General features: G+C 40.9%; 1 protein-coding gene across 3 annotated transcripts in view; it reads right to left on the bottom strand.

Moving 5' to 3' along the window:
• Nucleotides 1–18,783, bottom strand: part of PLS3 (plastin 3) — a 92,413-nt gene that overhangs the window by 24,159 nt on the left and 49,471 nt on the right. For all 3 annotated transcript variants that reach the window (XM_029929829.1, XM_029929831.1, XM_029929830.1), the window contains exons 4-6: nucleotides 7,550–7,713; nucleotides 1,354–1,483; nucleotides 733–865 (exon numbers count right to left, since the gene is read on the bottom strand). In XM_029929829.1, coding sequence (XP_029785689.1) covers nucleotides 733–865; nucleotides 1,354–1,483; nucleotides 7,550–7,713 — 427 coding nt within the window. The remainder of the gene's footprint in view (nucleotides 1–732; nucleotides 866–1,353; nucleotides 1,484–7,549; nucleotides 7,714–18,783) is intronic.

Raw genomic sequence — 18,783 nt, 5'->3', positions numbered from 1 at the left:
GCCAGTTGCCCCCCGGAGCATGCTCTTACCATCATGCAGCACTGCCTCAACAGATAGTGCATCAACTGACGAAGTGTTGGTAATCTTACATCCTTTCTGCCAAGATACTGCTGCCTCTGGGGCAGCAGCAACAGCAAACACATTTTTCAGAAATAAGTAACTGGAGAGTGAGAACTGAGGAGAAGTGTCCCTTCGTTGTTTTTGAAGCCATGGTACTTTAGAAATAAGTGGACACCGACATACTTAAGTCCAGCACGGCTGTCATGGACCATCTGCTTGCTCAAGTGGTAAGAAGAAACTAGAAGCTGATGGCTTCCTTATAAAGTGGTCCCCAGTCTAAATGACTGTTTTTTATTCATATTTTGGTGGTGCTTTCTCAGACATACTCAAAGAGGAAGTGGGTAGAGCCCATACAATGTTTTTAATATAGTTTTTAAGTTTCTTTCTTTCTTGAGAGAGAGAGAGGGAAAGAAAGGGAGAGAGAAAATCTCAAGGAGGCTCTGCGCTAACAGCTAAGAGCCCGAAACCAGGGTTGAACCCAAGAACTGGGGGACTGGGACCTGAGCTGAAATCACGAGTTGGACCCTTATCCAAAGAGCTACCCAGGTGCCCCTGAGCTGAGACCATTTTCAGTTCTAATTATTTCCTGAGGTCAAGCACCCAGAAACAAATGTATCAATTATGTGGAAGACTGTTTTGGAACTCTGGATACCAAATCAGCCAACGTCTTACCAAAGCACAATTCCGTCACCAACAGCTTTGAACAGGTCGTCTGTGTTTGGGTTCATTGGTACAACATGTCTGCAGTCGGGATCATTTTCCAAAGCTTTGTTTATCCAGTTAACAAAAGCGTATTTTTCTTCCTCTAAAATCATGTTGAATAATGAGAAATTAGTCCACACTCTAGGTTGACCCTAAAGCCTAAAATAATTTGTACAGTAGTGCTGGATGTTAATGTGTCACAAACATGGGCTCTTCCTCTTCGGAAACCCACACGCTTGAGTACAACATGGCTGTTACGAGGTATACAATTAATAAAAAGAATCGAGCCTTAGAGAAGTTAGTTACCAATTTCTTTAAAAATTATTACCTTTATTGCTATAGAGCTCTACTACAATAAAGCATATCATTGCACCTATTTTATAATCTCTCTTGCAAGCGAATGGAGACATAATAAATAGTTATGATGCCTTTATGGCAAGTATTAGTCCCAAGTCCAAAGGTATGCCACAAAGGGTTTCTACTATATTCTTAAGTAAGAGGCAATTTTTTTTAGAGCCCCTCCTTGACATTATAGCACGCATCCCACTTAGCTCGCTGCGTTAACCGAATGCAGGTGAAATCATTACTTACCTGAGTAAGAATGCTGTGTTCCTTCACTGGAAAGCTCTGACGTGCCTCCCAGAGCACAAATCCCTTCTTTCCTGTTGATTGCCTTGCGGAAGGTTTTGGCAATATCACTGCTTTTCACCTCTTGGAAAATCTATTAATGAAAATACAGCGTTAATTCACGAATTGTTTTCAATTAGGCACAAGGATGAGCCCACCCCTCTTCTTGTTTCCTGCGATCACCTGCGTTGTCCCACACAGGTGTGGAGGGTTAAAGGCCGCGGAAAACCGGCCTTGAGTTTGTGAGACGCCACTGAACGTGAAGCCAGAGAGTCAATCGCACACACTCGTGAAAAACGGTAAGTGCCGCATGCATCGGATCCGCTTTAAGCCGAAAACTAGTGTGGTTCAAAGGCACAGGTAGATCTGCTCATTTTCTACCAAGAAGTGAGCCTTTGTTCGTTCCCTGGAGAGAAAAGCCTGAGGGATCTCCCTTCTTTAACCACAATTCTTAGTGTAAAGAAAAAGGACATTTTTAGGACTCAACCAAAAAAAAAAAAAACCCACCCACCCACCTTTTCTGGATAAAATGGTAAGGGCCTGTTGAATCAAAATTTACAGAGTAATAAGCTGAAGGAATGCAGTCAGTTGGCAGCAGAGAGATGACTATGGAGAGGAACACACACAAAAAGGAGCTTTTCAGTGATTGTCATGTTTGAGCCTTTATAAAATCCAGCTTCTCTTCAAAATAAGGAGCATGGGTAACAAAATTAACGTGTACACTCTAATTATTACAAGAGCAGGGAGTGACAAAGCGAATTTCACACCCTACCCTAACCACCTGATTGAATGAATGGACCTTCTAAAGGAAGATCTGTATAGTTCTACGTATTCATTTATTTTTAAGTGCTTATGTATTTATTTTGGAAAAGAGATAGTGAACTAGTGGGGGAGAGCGGCAGAGGGAGAGAGAGAACCCCAAGCAGGCTCCATGCTGCCAGCACAGAACCTGACATGGGGCTCGATCTCATGAACCGCGAGATCATGACCTGAGCCGAAATCAAGAGTCACACGCCTAACCGACTGAGGCATCCAGGCGCTCCTGTTTTTACTTTTTTAAAAGATTTTATTTTTAGGAAATCTCTATACACAACATGGGGTTCCAACTCACAATCCTAAGATCAAGAGCTGCATGTTCTACCGACTGAGCCAATCAGGCACCGTCTTGAGGTAGAATTTTAGAATGAGTAGGCACGTGTGCTTATGTCTATGTATATAGACACACACTGACAAACACAGCCAACAAAATTACTTTTCCTCCTTTCTGGCCATTATGCTGACTCCTGTTAAGTACCAATAGTGTACAGCTGACTACTCCTGCACTCTGGGTAATTTCTGAATTATTGAAAGTATTTTTATGTACAAGCTAATTTTTTAAATCCAACTTTAATTTCATTTACCTCAATGTCCAAGCCAAGATCATATAGCAACATGGTGACCAGCGAATGTAGCCATCTTCATGGTGATGCATTCTGTCCCCACAGCTCCCCTTTGATAACAATATATCTGCTCAGTAAAAACACAATATTTGGGGTGCCTGGGTGGCTCAGTCGGTTAAGTGTCTGAGGTGAGCTCAGGTCATGATCTCATGGTTCGTGGGTTTGAGCCCCACATCAGGCTGGAGCCTGGAGCCTGCTTCGGGTTCTGTGTCTCCCTCTCTCTCTTCTCTCCTGCTCTCTCTCTCTGTCTCTCTCTGTCTCTCTCAAAAATAAACATTAAGAAAGTTTTAAAAAACAATATTCACTATTCTACCTCATTCTAAACTCTACTTCGTTTAGGAAAACACTAGTAAATTAAAATCTGAAGTGTGTGCTTTTCCTCATGACTGACATACCATAAATCACTGACATGAAAAGAAAACATCCAAATCCAAAATGTTACTGCCTCAGAAATAAGCTTCGAAGAGTTATTTTTTTTATTATAACTATTTTTGCCTCAAGGATCATCTGCTTCTACAAGGTTGAGGGGCACCTGGGTGGCTCAGTCAATTTGAGTGTCCAACTCTTTATTTGGGCTCAGGTTGTGGGATCTCAGGGTTGTGGGATCGAGCCCCGTGCCGAGCATGGAGCCTGCCTAAGATTCTCTCTCCCTCTGCCCCACTCTCCCACTCGTGCTGTCTCTCAAATAAGAAAAAAATCTTAAATAAGCATTAGACTGATTTCCACGATCACAATTTCAGCTGAAAAATAAATCCAAATTTGTACACATCATGGAAAAGAGGAATAATATAAATAAGAAGTTAAAAAAATGCCTGCTTTCTAATATCCTAATGCAATTAGTTCCAGTTCCGTAGCTCTAGTTAAGCTCATGCTTGGGAATGAAAGCGAAGTTGCAATTAGAGTAGTTAATTTTTAATTGCCTTACAATGGTTATATGACCTCCCGTTTCTAAATATTTTTAAATAAATTATTCCAGCCAAGCTCAAATGTTCAGGTTCACAGTATTTTCCTCTGTGCCTCAGAGTAAAATAAAAAATTGTAAAGGGATAATTGAAGATGTATGGATCTTAAATTGATCCAAGGCAGGAGAATTCACATTTCTCTTTTCTACTTTAGTGAAGACATTGCTCGGATGGTAACACTATTTGACTAGAAGCTCCGGCTTGTTTTAACAAGAATCTCTGAAATCGGAGATAACACAAGGCCAACTACTGTGCCGAACTCTTCTCAATGAATCTTTTCAAAGCTGCCTGTTGTGACACTAATGAGCTCACTGTTTCGTGCTGTTTTCCCTTGCGGAGGAGGGACGGGCACAAGCTCCGGGTACAGGCTCCCCGCTCTGCTTCTATCCGTCTTTGCTGGTCTCTTATGGATTATATAGATGCGTCTCCTTCTTTTTTAAAGTTTCGTCACCTTTCGAGCTCAGTGCAGGACTAGTGAGTGGTCAGACGAAAGCAATCCAGAGACATAATGACTTAAGCAGAAGAAAAGATTTCAGAAAGAATTGCAAAAGATTGACTGGCTTCCAGGGTTTGAAGCTTGCTTCCAAAGTGTTTGTTTCCAAAGTAATACGTTTGAGTTTTTCCTTTTTTTGGGGTGGGGGTGGAGGGTTGGAATCTGTTGTAAGCCTGAACCTAGTAATAATAGGAAAAGAACACCGCTTTTTTTTTTTTTAAATACACATACTACCCCTAGCAACTAATACCTACATAACATTTCCTCTATGCTTGGCACTGTTCTTTTTTTTTTTTAATTTTTAAATGTTTTTTTCATTTATTTTTGAGAGACAGAGAGAGACAGCGCGAGCAGGGGAGGGTCAGAGAGAGAGGGAGATACAGAATCTGAAGCAGGCTCCAGGCTCTGAGCTAGCTGCCAGCACAGAGCCCGACGCGGGGCTCAAACCCACAAACCCATGAGATCATGACCTGAGCCAAAGTTGGACGCTCAACCGACTGAGCCACCCAGGTGCCCCTGCTTGGCACTGTTCTAAGTACTTAGGTTAAGTTATTTAATCGGAGGAGGTTGGTGCTATTAGCAAAAGTCCTAAACCAGATCAACAACTTATTAGCATTATGCAAGACCAAGTTTCTGACTGTGAAAATAAGAGTGTAATGCAGACATTTCTGCTGAAAGAAACTGCCATACCATATCTTTTTAAAGATGCAGGGGGAAACCCCACTATAACCTTGTAGGTATAAGAATGGAGTAATTTAGTTTTGAAATACTTAGAAAAAACAATATCAGAGCATTAAACTTAACTTGAATGTTTGAAGTTACATATGACCTAGGGACTCTTTCCTACCTATATATATATTTTTTTTTTCTTCTCTGAAGCATATATACTTCTTTTCTGAAATTAACATAAACTGATTTTATCTGTAGGCTGGTTTGCAATTAATACCTTTTATGCAGTAATTTAAATTAAAAAAAAAAACCTAAGATGCACGAATGTGTTTATTTCTACCTCTTTATGTTAATACCTGCCAGGAATAACTGACTTCCTTTTTCATGGATAACTAAGATCTACCCATATTTTGACAATTTTTAAGACGTCTCATTGGCAACAAAGCAGATGGAAATGGAGAGACATTCGGTTAGACATCAATCTTTCAGTACGGTTGTGCTGGTATCATTTGGAAACTTTAGGCAAGACATTTTACTGTCCTTCATATTCAAAATTTCTTCAATAGAAAGGAGGTAACTGGAAAAAGCCATTGGTCCCCTGTGTAATGTTGGGGAAGCTACTTCCTTTCTTCAGGAATCCAGGCTTTTATTTTTAATTTGAAAAATGAAGGAGTTGAAGCATATCGATTTCTTCCAATTTTAAAATGTACATAATTACCTAAAATGTCCTCATCAATATTTTTAAAAAGTGCCTACTGATGCTGGAATTATTATGCATATCATTTACTTTTTTAAGACTATAGTGGGACGCCTGGGTGGCTCAGTTGATTAAGCGTCCGGCTTTGGCTCGGGTCATGATCTCACAGTTTGTGGGTTTGAGCCCCGCGTCGGGCTCTGTGCTGACAGCTAGCTCAGAGCCTGGAGCTTGCCTCGGATTCTGTGTCCCCCTGTCTCTCTAACCCTCCCCTGCTCATGCTATCTCTCTCTGTCTCTCAAAAATAAATAAAGAACATAAAAAAATTTTAAAAAGATTATAGTAAGGTAATTAAAGCTCCTCACTTAAAAGTCTCAAACAGCTGTGCAAAATCTGCAACATTTCAAAACATACAAAATTAAATATTTCCCTGAGGTCATTTTTCTCAAAGATACTTCCATAATTTTCTCCTTGATAATGCTGGCACACTGCAAATCATAATGATTTAGGTCTGATCCTTCTAGGAGATCAAAATTCTGAGCAGTGAATAAAATAAAAATAACCAATCATAGTTAACTACTGCTCGAAGCTGCTTGAAATTCACAATTCAACATGCAGTCACCAGGACGGCACATTCTACATCAGAGGACATGCAAGTGCTCATATTACAAGCCAACTGCAACTTACTATTGAACACAGAATTCAAAACAAAAGGCTTTGGCAATAACTGAGGACAAAAACAGTGGGGAAGAAATCAGTATGTCAAAAGAAGACGGCATGAACAACACCATTATAATTATGACACATGTCTACATTTTTATAACAGTCGCAACCCCCACAAAATGTATCAGCTCCGTAGACGTCATTACCTAGTCAATTTGCTTCTGGAACTCTTACAGTGTTCTAAAGGAGTTCATTCTAATGGGACAGAACATACCAGAATTTCACTGGCCGTAGTGAGCCTCGGCTGGTAAAGGAGGATAAGAGTGCTAGGAAGTTTGTGATAAATAGGAGGCACTAATTACCTGCTTTCGATACAGTAAAAGGAATGCCTAATTAGTTCTAGTCAAACTCAGCCTTAAATTCATAATAAATAAAACCAATAAAATCTTAATTGCGTTCTTAATTGAGGGAAGAGGCAACCGCTATTCTTTCATATACATCTCAAGTACTCTGCCAATGAATATGGACGGAAAGCGGCCTCAGTAACCTCCCCCACGAGCAACTAACGTATCACGCTTCAATCAAAAGAGCTACGCACACACCCTCCAAGCACTGAGTATAGAACTGTATCAACCAGGTGCTTGGGAGAGGAAGACGTAAGTCAGCCCCCAACCTTGAGTAGTATGTGATGATACCAGCGAAGATGATGAAAATTTTAAATGCCTCTTCCACTGGGACTAAAAAGATACGCCTCTAACTTTTAATTAGCCAAATTATCATCCTAGAGAAGATGGTACAGTTAAATACTACTACCTAGAGCAAGAGAAGCAAACATCTTTTTAATCAGAAAGTTCAACTCAGGAAGCTTCCAAGACTATGAGTCAGGGGGTAGTGTTAAGATTTGGGAGCATGCTGTTTACCACAGGAGACAGAGCATCTCAAGGATGGCACGTAGCACCTTGAAAAATGCCCTGTAATGATGCTCCAAACGAAATGGTTCACATTTCACAGCGAGTCGCAAGTTCTGCCTTTGATTCTGTCAGCGCTCTTTTTCTCGATTGGTTTGTTAAGATATTCCAATGGCTAAAAGAAGCAACTACATTAGGTGGGGTGAGAGAAATTGTACGAGTTGTAACAAGAGGAATACGATATACTTAGGGACTTGATAGGACTTTTTATCTGCCTGCTAGACAAAAGAACAATCATTACTCCGAATAATGGGGGATTTTCACATACTTACGTCAACAAATTCATCAAAACTTATCTTCCCATCTTTATTCCTGTCACCATCCAGCATGAGTTTTTGAATTATTTCTCTCACTTTATATCCCGGTAACGGCATGTTGGCTTCCTTGAAAAGTTCGTGAAGTTCATAGTCACAGATGAATCCGTTGCTGTTGAGATCTTTGAACAAAGGGAGAGCAGGCGGAAAAGAAGAAAATTTAGGAGAAGGAAATCAGTCTTGGAGAGTAGTTTTCTATGAGCAGAGTGTTTTTCTTCATTAGAGACTCGGTTCACAAGCTTGCTTAAATACAGTGTTTGCTCTTCTTACCATTTGGTATCTAAGGTTGTTTAAAAGGGAAATGCAACTTTTAACTGAAAGGGCACGGGTTTACATGATGTTTCTTGTATTTTAAACAGTGTCTAAGTAGCTTCACTTACAAATAGCATCCCTAATATTAACAAAGCATAGTTGTCTAATAAACTTATTTTTAAATCATGAAGATGACAGGACTTAAAAAAAATTCATAGACTATACCAATAAAACACAATTTCTAGGGTACCTACTTAGATGTTTTATGCCCTTCCTTCTTCCATAAGCCCAGTAGAATATTTTATGAATCGATGCCAATTATATTACGTACAAAGTGCACCTGAAATTCAGCTATCCTCTCCAGTGCCATGTTTTTTTCAAGAGTTAATGTAAACAAACATTAATCCAAGACAAATATTGAGTTCATACAAATAAATGCAATCCTAAGTAATGCAAATATTTACCATGATTCTATAAATAATCTTTTTATCTTTGTGCTAGGACAATTCTAACGGAGTATATATCTTACGTGCTGATGCTGCTTAGTCTGAAACTATTAAAAATGTGAAAAAAACTGAGGTGCCTCGGTGGCTCAGTGGGTTGAGCGTCCAACACATGATTTCTGCTCACAGCATGATCCCAGGGTTGTGGGATTGAGTCCCATGTGGGGCTCTGTGCTGAGCAAGGAGTCTGCTTGAGATTCTCTCTCCCCCTCTGCCCTCTCCCCAGCTCATGCTCTCTCTCTCTCTCTCTCTCAAAGAAAGGAAGGGCAGGGGGGACTGATGAATGAATGACCAAAAGTTAATTTACTGGGAAAGAGGGCTACTGTCCCGAGTGTTGTAATCACTTGGGCATATTTTTTTTAACTAAAGAAAATGCAACATTCACCAGCAATTTCAAACGCCTATAGCATTCCTTCTTATCCCTTAGGTCTCTACTAAATTTCATATGTCAATTTAATTATTGTAATAAAAGGATACAATCTCAATAGAGAAATGACTCAAGATGACCACAGCACTGTTCAAGAAAATATATCGTGCGGCTAATTTATTTGATATGTTACTTTATTTTTAAAAAGTCTTAATGTTTATTTATTTTTGAGAGAGAGGGAGAGCAGGGAGGGGCAGAGACAGAGGGAGACAGAGGATCTGAAGCCGGCTCTGTGCTGTTAGTGGGGCTCGAACTCTAGAACCGTGAGATCACGACCTGAGCCAAAGTCGGACACTTAACCAGCTGAGCCACCCAGGTGCTCCTCTATTTGACATGTTACTTTAAAACTGTACCAGCTTTAGTTCTGGGAATTGGGAATGTCACCACCAACAAAAGAAAGTCCTGCTGTCTGAGGGCTCACATTCTAATGACAATAAATAAGGAAATAACATATATCGTGACTTAGAACTATAAAATAATGCAATATAATATAAGTGCTACGATGAAAAATAAAGCAGGGTAAGGGGTCAGATTAGGGGCTATTTTGCCCCTCAGGGTACCTTCAGAAGTGTCTGGAGACATTTTTGTTTGCCTCAACTGGGGGCCAGGGGGAGGGGTAGTGTGTAGAGCTGCCAAATATGCAGCACATGACCGCCGCCCACGACCCGGAATTTTGCAGCTCGAAAGGTCAGTGGTCAAGGACAGCCACTTTGATGCGGTTATGACCGAATGAAGACTTCTGTGAGGTAAGGGAGCACATCAGGTAGGCTTCTGGAGGAATAGATTTCAGGCAGAGGAAAAAGCAATGCAAAATTTGCTATTTGGAAGACTGGTACGTTTTGAGAACAGCAGAGATCAAGCGTGACTTGAGAAGAGTGAGCAAAGAAGAAACTGAGAGATGAGGTTAGGGAGCCGATCATGTAAATTCTTACAGGTCATGGAAAGTGCTTTGGATCTTATTCTAAGTGTGATCTATGTGTAATTCATGTTAGCCAATTTTTGTCAACTATTAAAATATCCTATATGAAATCCTAGGAAACCATTTCCCCAATATTCTGAGGGCTGGTGAAATTCTACTTTCAATTTTAATGAAGTATACTTCTACAGTAAATGAATAACTCTTAAGCATAATGAGTACATTTAAATCTATCAACTAGTTGGGACCCCTGGGTGGCTCAGTCGGCTAGGCGGCCAACTTTGGCTCAGGTCATGCTCTCCCAGTTCGTGGGTTCGAGCCCCGCATGGACTCTGTGCTGACAGCTCAGAGCCTGGAGCCTGCTTCCTATTCTGTGTCTCCCTCTCTCTCTGACCATTCCCCGGTCATGTTCTGGTTCTGTCTCTCTCTCTCTCTCAAAAATAAGTGAACATTAAAAAATTTTTAAATCTATCAACTAGAGTATGTATACTTCTAAAACATCATCCTCAAACTACCCAAAATTTCTGAAAATCATGAATATTTCCTTCCACAAAGAGCACTCAGTGTCCCTAGGGCACATCTTTACTTTCTTTGCTTTGAATTAATGAAAGGCCATACATCAAACACTTTCTTAGTAAAGTGTTTATATGTAGAAATAAATCCAGCAGCAGTATCTGCGGTTGCTAAAAAGAACAAAGTAATCCACATGGTACTGTGGCAGGATTTTAGCAATTTTTGATGAATGAAATTCTTGAGTTTAGAGAGAATCCCTCCCATGCATATACTAATCTGTTTCTCCCATTTTTGTTAAAAAGTTAAAATAGAGGGGGCGCCTGGGTGGCTCAGTTGGTTAAGTAGCCGACTCTTGGTTTTGACTCAGCTCATGATCTCACGGTTCATGGGTTCGAGTCCTGAATCAGGCTCTGCGCTGACAGTGTGGAGCCTGCTTGGGATGCTCTCTTTCTCTTCCTGTTTCTCTGCCCCTCCCCTGCTCACTTGCACTCTCTCTTGCTCTCAAAATATAAACTTAAAAAAATTTAAATTGAAAAATTAGAAAAAATAGAGCTCAGTGCTAGGGTGTAAGTGTGGAAGAGGGAAAGATAGACAGCATAGTTGAAGGCATACATATGATTTGCATAAGTCACCTCTTTTATGGGTCTTCGTTTACCCATCTGTAAAGGAGTCCTTTGGATCAAATGACCTCCAAAATCCCTTTTTGACTCTAACACACTCTGGTTCTAAATTTGAGTAGCCAAGACATTGCAAACCATACACACACACACACACACACACACACACACACGCACACACGCACACACGCACACATGCACACACACTTTAAAAAGATATTGGAGGTGAAATCATAATGCATATTAAAAACAAATATATATTAATAACATTCTTATTTAAAATGTTTATTTATTTGTTTTGAGAGAGGTAGGGGAGGGTCAGAGAGACGGAGAGAGAGAATTCCATGGAGCCTCTGTGCTTTCAGCACAGAGCCCGATGTGGGGCTCAATCTTGTGAACTGCGAGATCATGACATGAGCGGAAATCCAGAGTCGGACACTTAACCCACTGAGCCACTCAGGCGCCCTTACAGTATTAACATTCGAATCACTACTATATCACAGTATCTAAATATAACATTCCTTCATTCTTTGATCTTTTAGAAAAAGACACTTTATTCCTTGCAACTATCAAAACGTTGTCCACTTGGCAATTTCTGACAAAAACATTTTTAAATGTATTCTACTTTACCTTGACTTCTGAAATGACATATCCGAGCATAATTTAATCTGTGATTGATATCAGTTTCCCCCTAGTGTACAACAGGTGCTTAATTGTTCCTTTGGGGTTCTCAGCAATACAATAGAAGCAGAAGATAGAGAGGTTTTAAAATAAATATTAGAGAACTGTAAATGCAAAACTACAGGAAACTGACCAGGACTCGGAGAGTCTGATCTACTTGGAAGTTTATTGGTCTCGGGTAGACTAGAGGTGTAGTCACGGGGGAGAATTACCATTTGCGTGAGCCCTCTGTGAAATAACCTCTGTTGGGCATTAATTAGAAGACAGCTCACTAATGTGATTAAAAGATGCAAGGAAGGATATTCACCCTAAAATAGAACACAAAATAACCACGTGCGGAAGCTCCATTTTGAGGTAACAGGAGTAATAACAGATGCTGTTAGTAACTGACAGGAACATTTTAAAGGGGGTTGGAGGAGTAAGACATGGTCATTACAGACCAATCTTATTAGATGGCAAACCTCTTGATAAAGATTCTCTTGAACCATTTTATCTCCACCCCAAAATGTTGCACAGTACCTTGCACATAACAAGCAACGGGAAAACAATTTTTGTAGCACCCTTGATTCTCAAGTATTAACTAGGAAGAGAATGCTCTAATCTAATGAGCATTTTAAAAACAGAATTAAACAAACAATAACAAACAATACAGAAATAGCAATAAAAGACTGGATGGCAATTCACCAGGAAACCATAACGACAGAAATATCCCTTAAATAACATTCAATCTCGTTCCCTTTGTTCTAATCCTGTCCCCGCCCGGCAGCCTTCGGATCTGTAATTTGGTTTTCTAAGCGAACACACCCACCAACCAGTACCCAAGCAGACAACCAGTGATGGTTGTCAGGTTGGGACTTCTCCTGTTCTAAATGTAGAAACTTGCTTTGGCTGTATTAAGAAATACCATGTGAACTTGCTTGGGCAGAAGTCAACCTCCAGAGAAAGCTGGAGGCACTGAGCTAGATACCAAAGATACAGAAATTAATCTGAGAGATTAATTTGGTTCTTACTTGAAACTGTGGATTTAAAATCCCTGTGAAGGAATGCCTGGGTGGCTCAGTGGGTGAAGGGTCTGACTCTTCATTTCGGCTCAGGTCACGATCTCACGGTTTGTGAGATGGAGCCCCATGTCAGGCTCTGCGCTGACAGCTCGGAGTCTGGAGCCTGCTTCACATTCTCTGTCTCCCCCTCTCTCTGCCCCCTCCCCTTGCTTGTCCTCTCTCTCTAAATAAATAAACATTCAAAAACAATCCTTGAGAAAATATGAATTACTTGGAATATCTAGCTATCCTTTATCTTTCCTGAGATAAGAAAAGAATCATCGAACATATGCACCTGGTTTGAAAAATTTTACAAGTTTTTCCTACTTTGCTAGCTTTCCATATTTTATCAGTAGATCTGGCTTGTATTACCTCCTGTAATCAAAGACGTTTTAGTGTTAGTGCTAGTAAATTATAGCAAGCCTTTCTTAGAAGTCCTAAATCATATCTTTTGAAGACAATTTCAATTTCAATAAAAAGGCTGTGAGGGAGCCTAAAAAGGCAGCTTGCAATTAATTTTACAAAATCTCCCAGCTGGAAAAGTACTTGAAAGACAAAATAGGGTGCAATTATTTTTAAAGAGTTTTATGCTAATTTTATTTCCAATCTTTTGCCAATACACACACACACACACACACACACACACACACACATCCTTAAACTATTATCAGAGATATAATATGCTGCGCTTTGGAAAGCCAGAAAACAAGACAGTACAATGGCATTTTAGAAAGCGTCCATCTCATCAGTGACATTATTAACCAGCATCTCAAAACTATGTTAGATGGCGAACTTTTACTGTTCTGTGTTTTGACACAAACACGAGAATTTAATAATAAACTGACCCCTAAAACAGAGACCTAGATTGGAAACAGGCTTAACACCTGGAAATTAACATCACAACCTGCTGGCATAATAGTGGCGCTTTATCTTCTCATTAAAGCTGCCGGTATTCTGACACGTCTATCTGGTCATTTGTCACTTTGTCATTAACTACACACGGGCATGGAGTTGACCAGGTTCTGTATTTCGAAGACCCTTCTGTCCTAGCACCCCATTTTCAACCATCTGATATGGCGATACTATCATACAGCTTATAGTATCCAGAGCATTCTTTTTTTAAAATTTATTTTAAGTTTATTTATTTATTTTGAGAGAGAGAGTGGCAATGAGGGGCAGAGAGAGAGAGAGAAAGAGAGAGAGAGAGAGAGAGAGAGAGAGAGAGAGAGAAAGAGAATCCTAAGCAGGCTCCACAGTATCAATGCAGAGCCTGATGTGCGGCTTGAACTTACGAACCATGAGATCATGACCTGAGCTGTTATCAAGAGTTGGATGCTCAACTGAGCCACCCAGATGCCCCTGGAGCATTTTTTAAAAAAAATTTTGAATGTTGGTTTATTTTTAATAGAGGGAGAAAGGGGACACAGAATCCGAAGCAGACTCCAGGCTTTGAGGTGTCAGCATAGACTCTGGCACAGGGCTTGAACCCACGGACCGTGAGATCATGCCCTGAACCGAAGTCAGACGCTTAACCAATTGAGCCATCCAAGTGCCCCTATCCAGAGCATTCTTAGTGCTTTTGCAAACAAGTCGCAACTTTTGGGTTCAGAAAACGTGGTCTGTGTGAGTCGGCATTAATGAATGGCAGGGGAAAAAAAACCTACACATCTACCCACTGAACAAAGTTCCTGCAGAAAATAAGCAGCTAAATTTCAATACATTGACCGAGGTTCCTATTTTTAAAGAAAAATCCCTATACTTAAAAAAAAAAATCACTACCAGGCTCCCAGTACTGCTGAATTCACCAGAAAGGAACCAACTGTTTGTAACAACAGACTGTGTCGGTCGCTCTGTCTCTGTCTCTGTCTCTCTCCTATGACACATGTGGGTTCATGTCTGCATTCTGCTTTAAAAGAAAGCCCATCAGGCTCTCGCACCATGTATTATTTTAAATGCCAGTTAACTCTCTCATCCCCCTCCCCCAAGTAACCTTAAAGTAAATAAACTTATTATACGGCCATGTTCCTGCAGAAGTTTGAATCACACCAAGAATGCATATCCTTAAAAGGAAATGTTTTCCCTCCCCTTGCATCCTGTTATTTAAGCTATTTTAAGTACTTGTCTAGAGAAAGCTGAGCCAGAATCCAAGTGGTTTTGATTTTAGCTGCTGTTTTAACACTGCCCATGTCCAGGTGGTATGTGGCACAATCTACCACTTCAAATGCATCTTTTCGGGGTGCTATTTCACCTTATCAAGCTGACAGTCAGAAAGAGGGGGATTTCTTTGACCCCAGGTTGTGTGTGTGTCTGCGTGTGTTGCTTTAGCCATCCTTGGATCTAAGTCTAGTGTCTTTCTTTATAAAGAGGTCACATACGCCACCTCTTTACCAACCCACCCTGGACAGTGCTCATTAGGACTTAAAGAACAAAGCAGACCAATCAAGTACAGATGCAGATCCTTTCAGAAGAACTGGGTTTACAAGTCCCATTTAGCTTAACCAACATATTCACCACAATTTTTCGCGCTTAGAAAAAAATGACAAAAGGAACCTACATATCTGATGGTAGTGCACGCACACACGCGATCCGGAAGGTCCATAGAAACACATGATATACTGATTTAGAAGACTCAGCCAAAAGAGTTGTGCCGAAGAATTTAGATTATAGTCCAGCCTAAGATCTAAGCAGTAAAGTTGAGCTTTCATTAGGCATTAAAACATTAGAAAAGGCAGCTGCGAAACGTGTCCAGATGCTTCACTGAACACGAATTTTGCTTTTCGCAGCTTATACCTATTAAGTAGCTCATTCCAGCACGTAAAGGAAGCAGTGTAATGAGTCCTAGCTAAGGGTAGAAGGAAGGTCGCCACCTGAGAGTTCATCCTAACAGTGGATCCTCAGAGGTGGAGGTCCAGTATCGCTGAAGGCCGGGCAAGATTAGGAGGCTGAGAGCAGGCGATCAAAAATGTCGCCTATCGGGGAGGTGGGTGGCTCAGTGCGTTAAGTGTCCGGCTTCAGCTCAGGTCATGATCTCGTAGTTCGTGGGTTTGAGCCCACATCGGGCTCTGTGCTGACAGCTAGCTCAGAGCCTGGAGCCTGTCTACAGATTCTGTGTCTCCCTCTCTCTCTGACCCTCCCCTGCTTGCGCTGTCTCTGTCTCTCAAAAATAAATTAAAAATTTTTTTTAAATGTTGCCTATCGATCCTTTTCCAACCTCAAAATTTCCAGCAGCTCACCCATTATTTCCCACCTGCCGCCATTCTCCCACTTTAAAAACACATACGCACCTCCACCCACACTCCCAGGAGCACGTTCTCACGCACGTGTGTCCTTGCTCCGCACCTTGCACACCCACACATTGCTGCGTCTGTCTTCCACACCATCAAAACACGGTTTGCGGCCTAGCCCAAGACCTTCATCTCTACTATTCTGCCGATAAGTAACCAGATGCCTCAGTGAAACACCCGGGTTTGTTTATTGCAGGGGGGGGGGAAGGGGTTGGACTATAGTTTTTATTTTTAAGTCATAATGAACCAAATATGCACCAGCGTCGTTTAATTGAATACTGAAAGTAAAGTAAACAAAACCACTATTCTCTTTGTGGCATCCTCCTGATGTGGTTTTTATGTACTACAGAATATCAAGTAATTTCAAACAACCCAGCTTCCTGTGAGGAGAAAAATCACCATAACCAAAAATTTTTGACATAGTGTGGCGGGCAGGCACAAAGGAAGATAGCCACAGTATTCCTAGTCATTTACGAAACCCCATTATTCTTTTATTTTAAAAATGCTGAATTTGTGCCTTTTTTTTTTTTTAAAAGCTCAGTAGCATGCTTAGGAGAGACAGAAGTCAGATGCCAGTGTTTGGAGAACTGAAGCCAATCACCCAAAGGACTTCTAGCTCTGAAGGTTTTATTTATTCTTGTCTTGTCTTTTTTTTTTTAGAAAGAACTTATGCAGCATTTAAATTAAAACGGAAACATTATGAAGTAGGAGGAAAAGAAAAACAGAACGAAGGCTTCTGCTATCCCAGTGGGAAAAACTGGAAATAAACATTGAGAAAATTGAAATAATTAAATGAAAATGTGCTGCTTGGAGCGTAACACTAAGCAGGTGCAGAAAATGAAAGAAGAACTTTAAATCTTAATACACAATGTATTGCTAGTAAAGAGAATTTCAAAGCACTATTAATTGATTGGACAAAACCTATGATTAACAGTAATTACAGAGTTTCTTCACACACTATGATTTTGCCGAATTTCTAAAGGGATAATCAAGGCTATTATTGTTAATAGATGGGGGAAAATCACATAATGATTTCCATATTTTGTCACAACCTAACAGAGACAAAGTCGCCCTTTCTGCCCATCTCCCACCAATAGAAAGAATTGTGCTTGACGGGAAAATCCGTTCTAGAGCTTGTTTTTAAAATCACATTTCCCTGGGGCACCTGGGTGGCTCAGTGGGTTCAGCGTCCAACTCTGGCCTAGGTCATGATCTTGTGGTTCATGAGATCGAGCCCCGCATCGGGCTCCATGCTGACAGCTCAGAGCCTGGAGCCTGTTTCAGATTCTGTCTCTATCTCTGTCTCTCTCTCTCTCCCCCTACCTGCTCCCAGTCTGTCTCTCTCTCCCCAAAATAAAAATAAACATTAAAAAAAATTGGGGGCACCTGGGTGGTAGTCAGTTAAATGTCTGACATCAGCTCAGGTCGTGATCTTGCAGTTCATGAGTTCAAGCCCCATATCAGGCTTTGTGCTGACAGCTCAGAGCCTGGAGCATACTTTGGACTCTGTCTGCCTCCCCTCCACCCCCTGCTCCCCCCGCATGTGCGCGCGCTCGCTCTCTCTCTCTCTGTCTCTCAAAAATGAACATTAAAATTTTTTTTTAAAAATTTGAAATCATGTGTCCCTCAATGGAAAATAAAAAGATTTCCATAACACCTTTGACAATTACCCGGGGGGCTCCATAACTAACAATGAAAAACTATGAAGATTTTTAAAGGAAAATCAAAAGATTCAGCTAAGTCTTTAAACACGATTCTAAAAGACAGACTACCCACAAGCCTTTATTATGCTGAAAAATATATATCTATAAATTTTATGTGTGACAATGCGATGGCCAAAACCTTTAGTGATAAATTCCACCACAATGAAAATCTTCATAACAAAGGCCCCTTTAGTTTACAGTTGATGATGACAAAGGCTCAGGACAGGAAAAGATTATGCATAATTCTTGGGATTCAGTCAATTAAATATTGACTGAGAACCTGACATGCAGGCAACACTGAGCTAGATCCTGAGCAGGGAACGCAAAAGAACAGTGTGCAGAAGAGGCAGAAATTGTGGACTCCAAGATTTCTATTTACAGCATATAGAGTAAGAAGGGTCTACATATCTTAGGAGTTGTAAATATATTTTTAATGTTTATTTTTGAGAGAGTGAGCCGAGTGAGTGTGGGGGAGGGTCAGAGAGAGAGGAAGACACAGGATCTGAAGCAGGCTCCAGGCTCTGAGCTGTCAGCACAGAACCTGATGTGGGGCTCGAACCTACGAACCATGAGCTCATGACCTGAGCTGAAGCCAGATGCTCAACCGACAGAGCCACCCAGGTGCCCCTGTTAGGAATAAATGTGTGTCTATTAGGGACATCAGTAGTACGTATGATCCAATCTGCTGTCTTTCCTTCAGTCCAAGCTCCCACTGATCCCTCACATTTTATACTTAACCCTGGTTCCTGCATGCAGATAACTGGTCAACCTCTTTCTGTCTTTAAAGCTTTTAAGGAGCAATTCAGCTGTCTTACAGATAAGAGTATTCCAGCTGCCTCAAGTAAAACATGTTTGAAGAGCTTTAACTTTAAAAAGATATTGCACAGAACTATTTCCAAGCTGCTGCACATGAGAACAAGGCCTGTATTAAACAATAAATACTTATTTGAGGAAGCAAGGCCTTTAAGATTCAATAATGGCAATAAGAACACATGGTCCTTACCCCAAAATCCTATTCATAAAGATACACATCAGGCTGTCCCTCATACTGAAAGATGAATATAAGAAAAAAAGAAGGTTTGGGGCGCCTGGGTGGCTCAGTTGGTTGAGCATCGACTTTGGCTCAGGTCATGATCTCACCGTTCGTGAGTTTGAGCCCCGTGTCAGGCTCTGTGCTGACAGCTCGGCGCCTGGAGCCTGCTTCCGATTCTGTGTCTCCTGCTCTGTCTGCCCCTCCCCTGCTTACACTCTCTCTG

This window comes from Suricata suricatta, chromosome X, assembly GCF_006229205.1.
Source record: "Suricata suricatta isolate VVHF042 chromosome X, meerkat_22Aug2017_6uvM2_HiC, whole genome shotgun sequence".
NCBI lineage: Eukaryota > Metazoa > Chordata > Mammalia > Carnivora > Herpestidae > Suricata > Suricata suricatta.
Note: the sequence above shows the minus strand (reverse complement) of the source record. Positions and strands in the feature narration are given on the sequence as shown.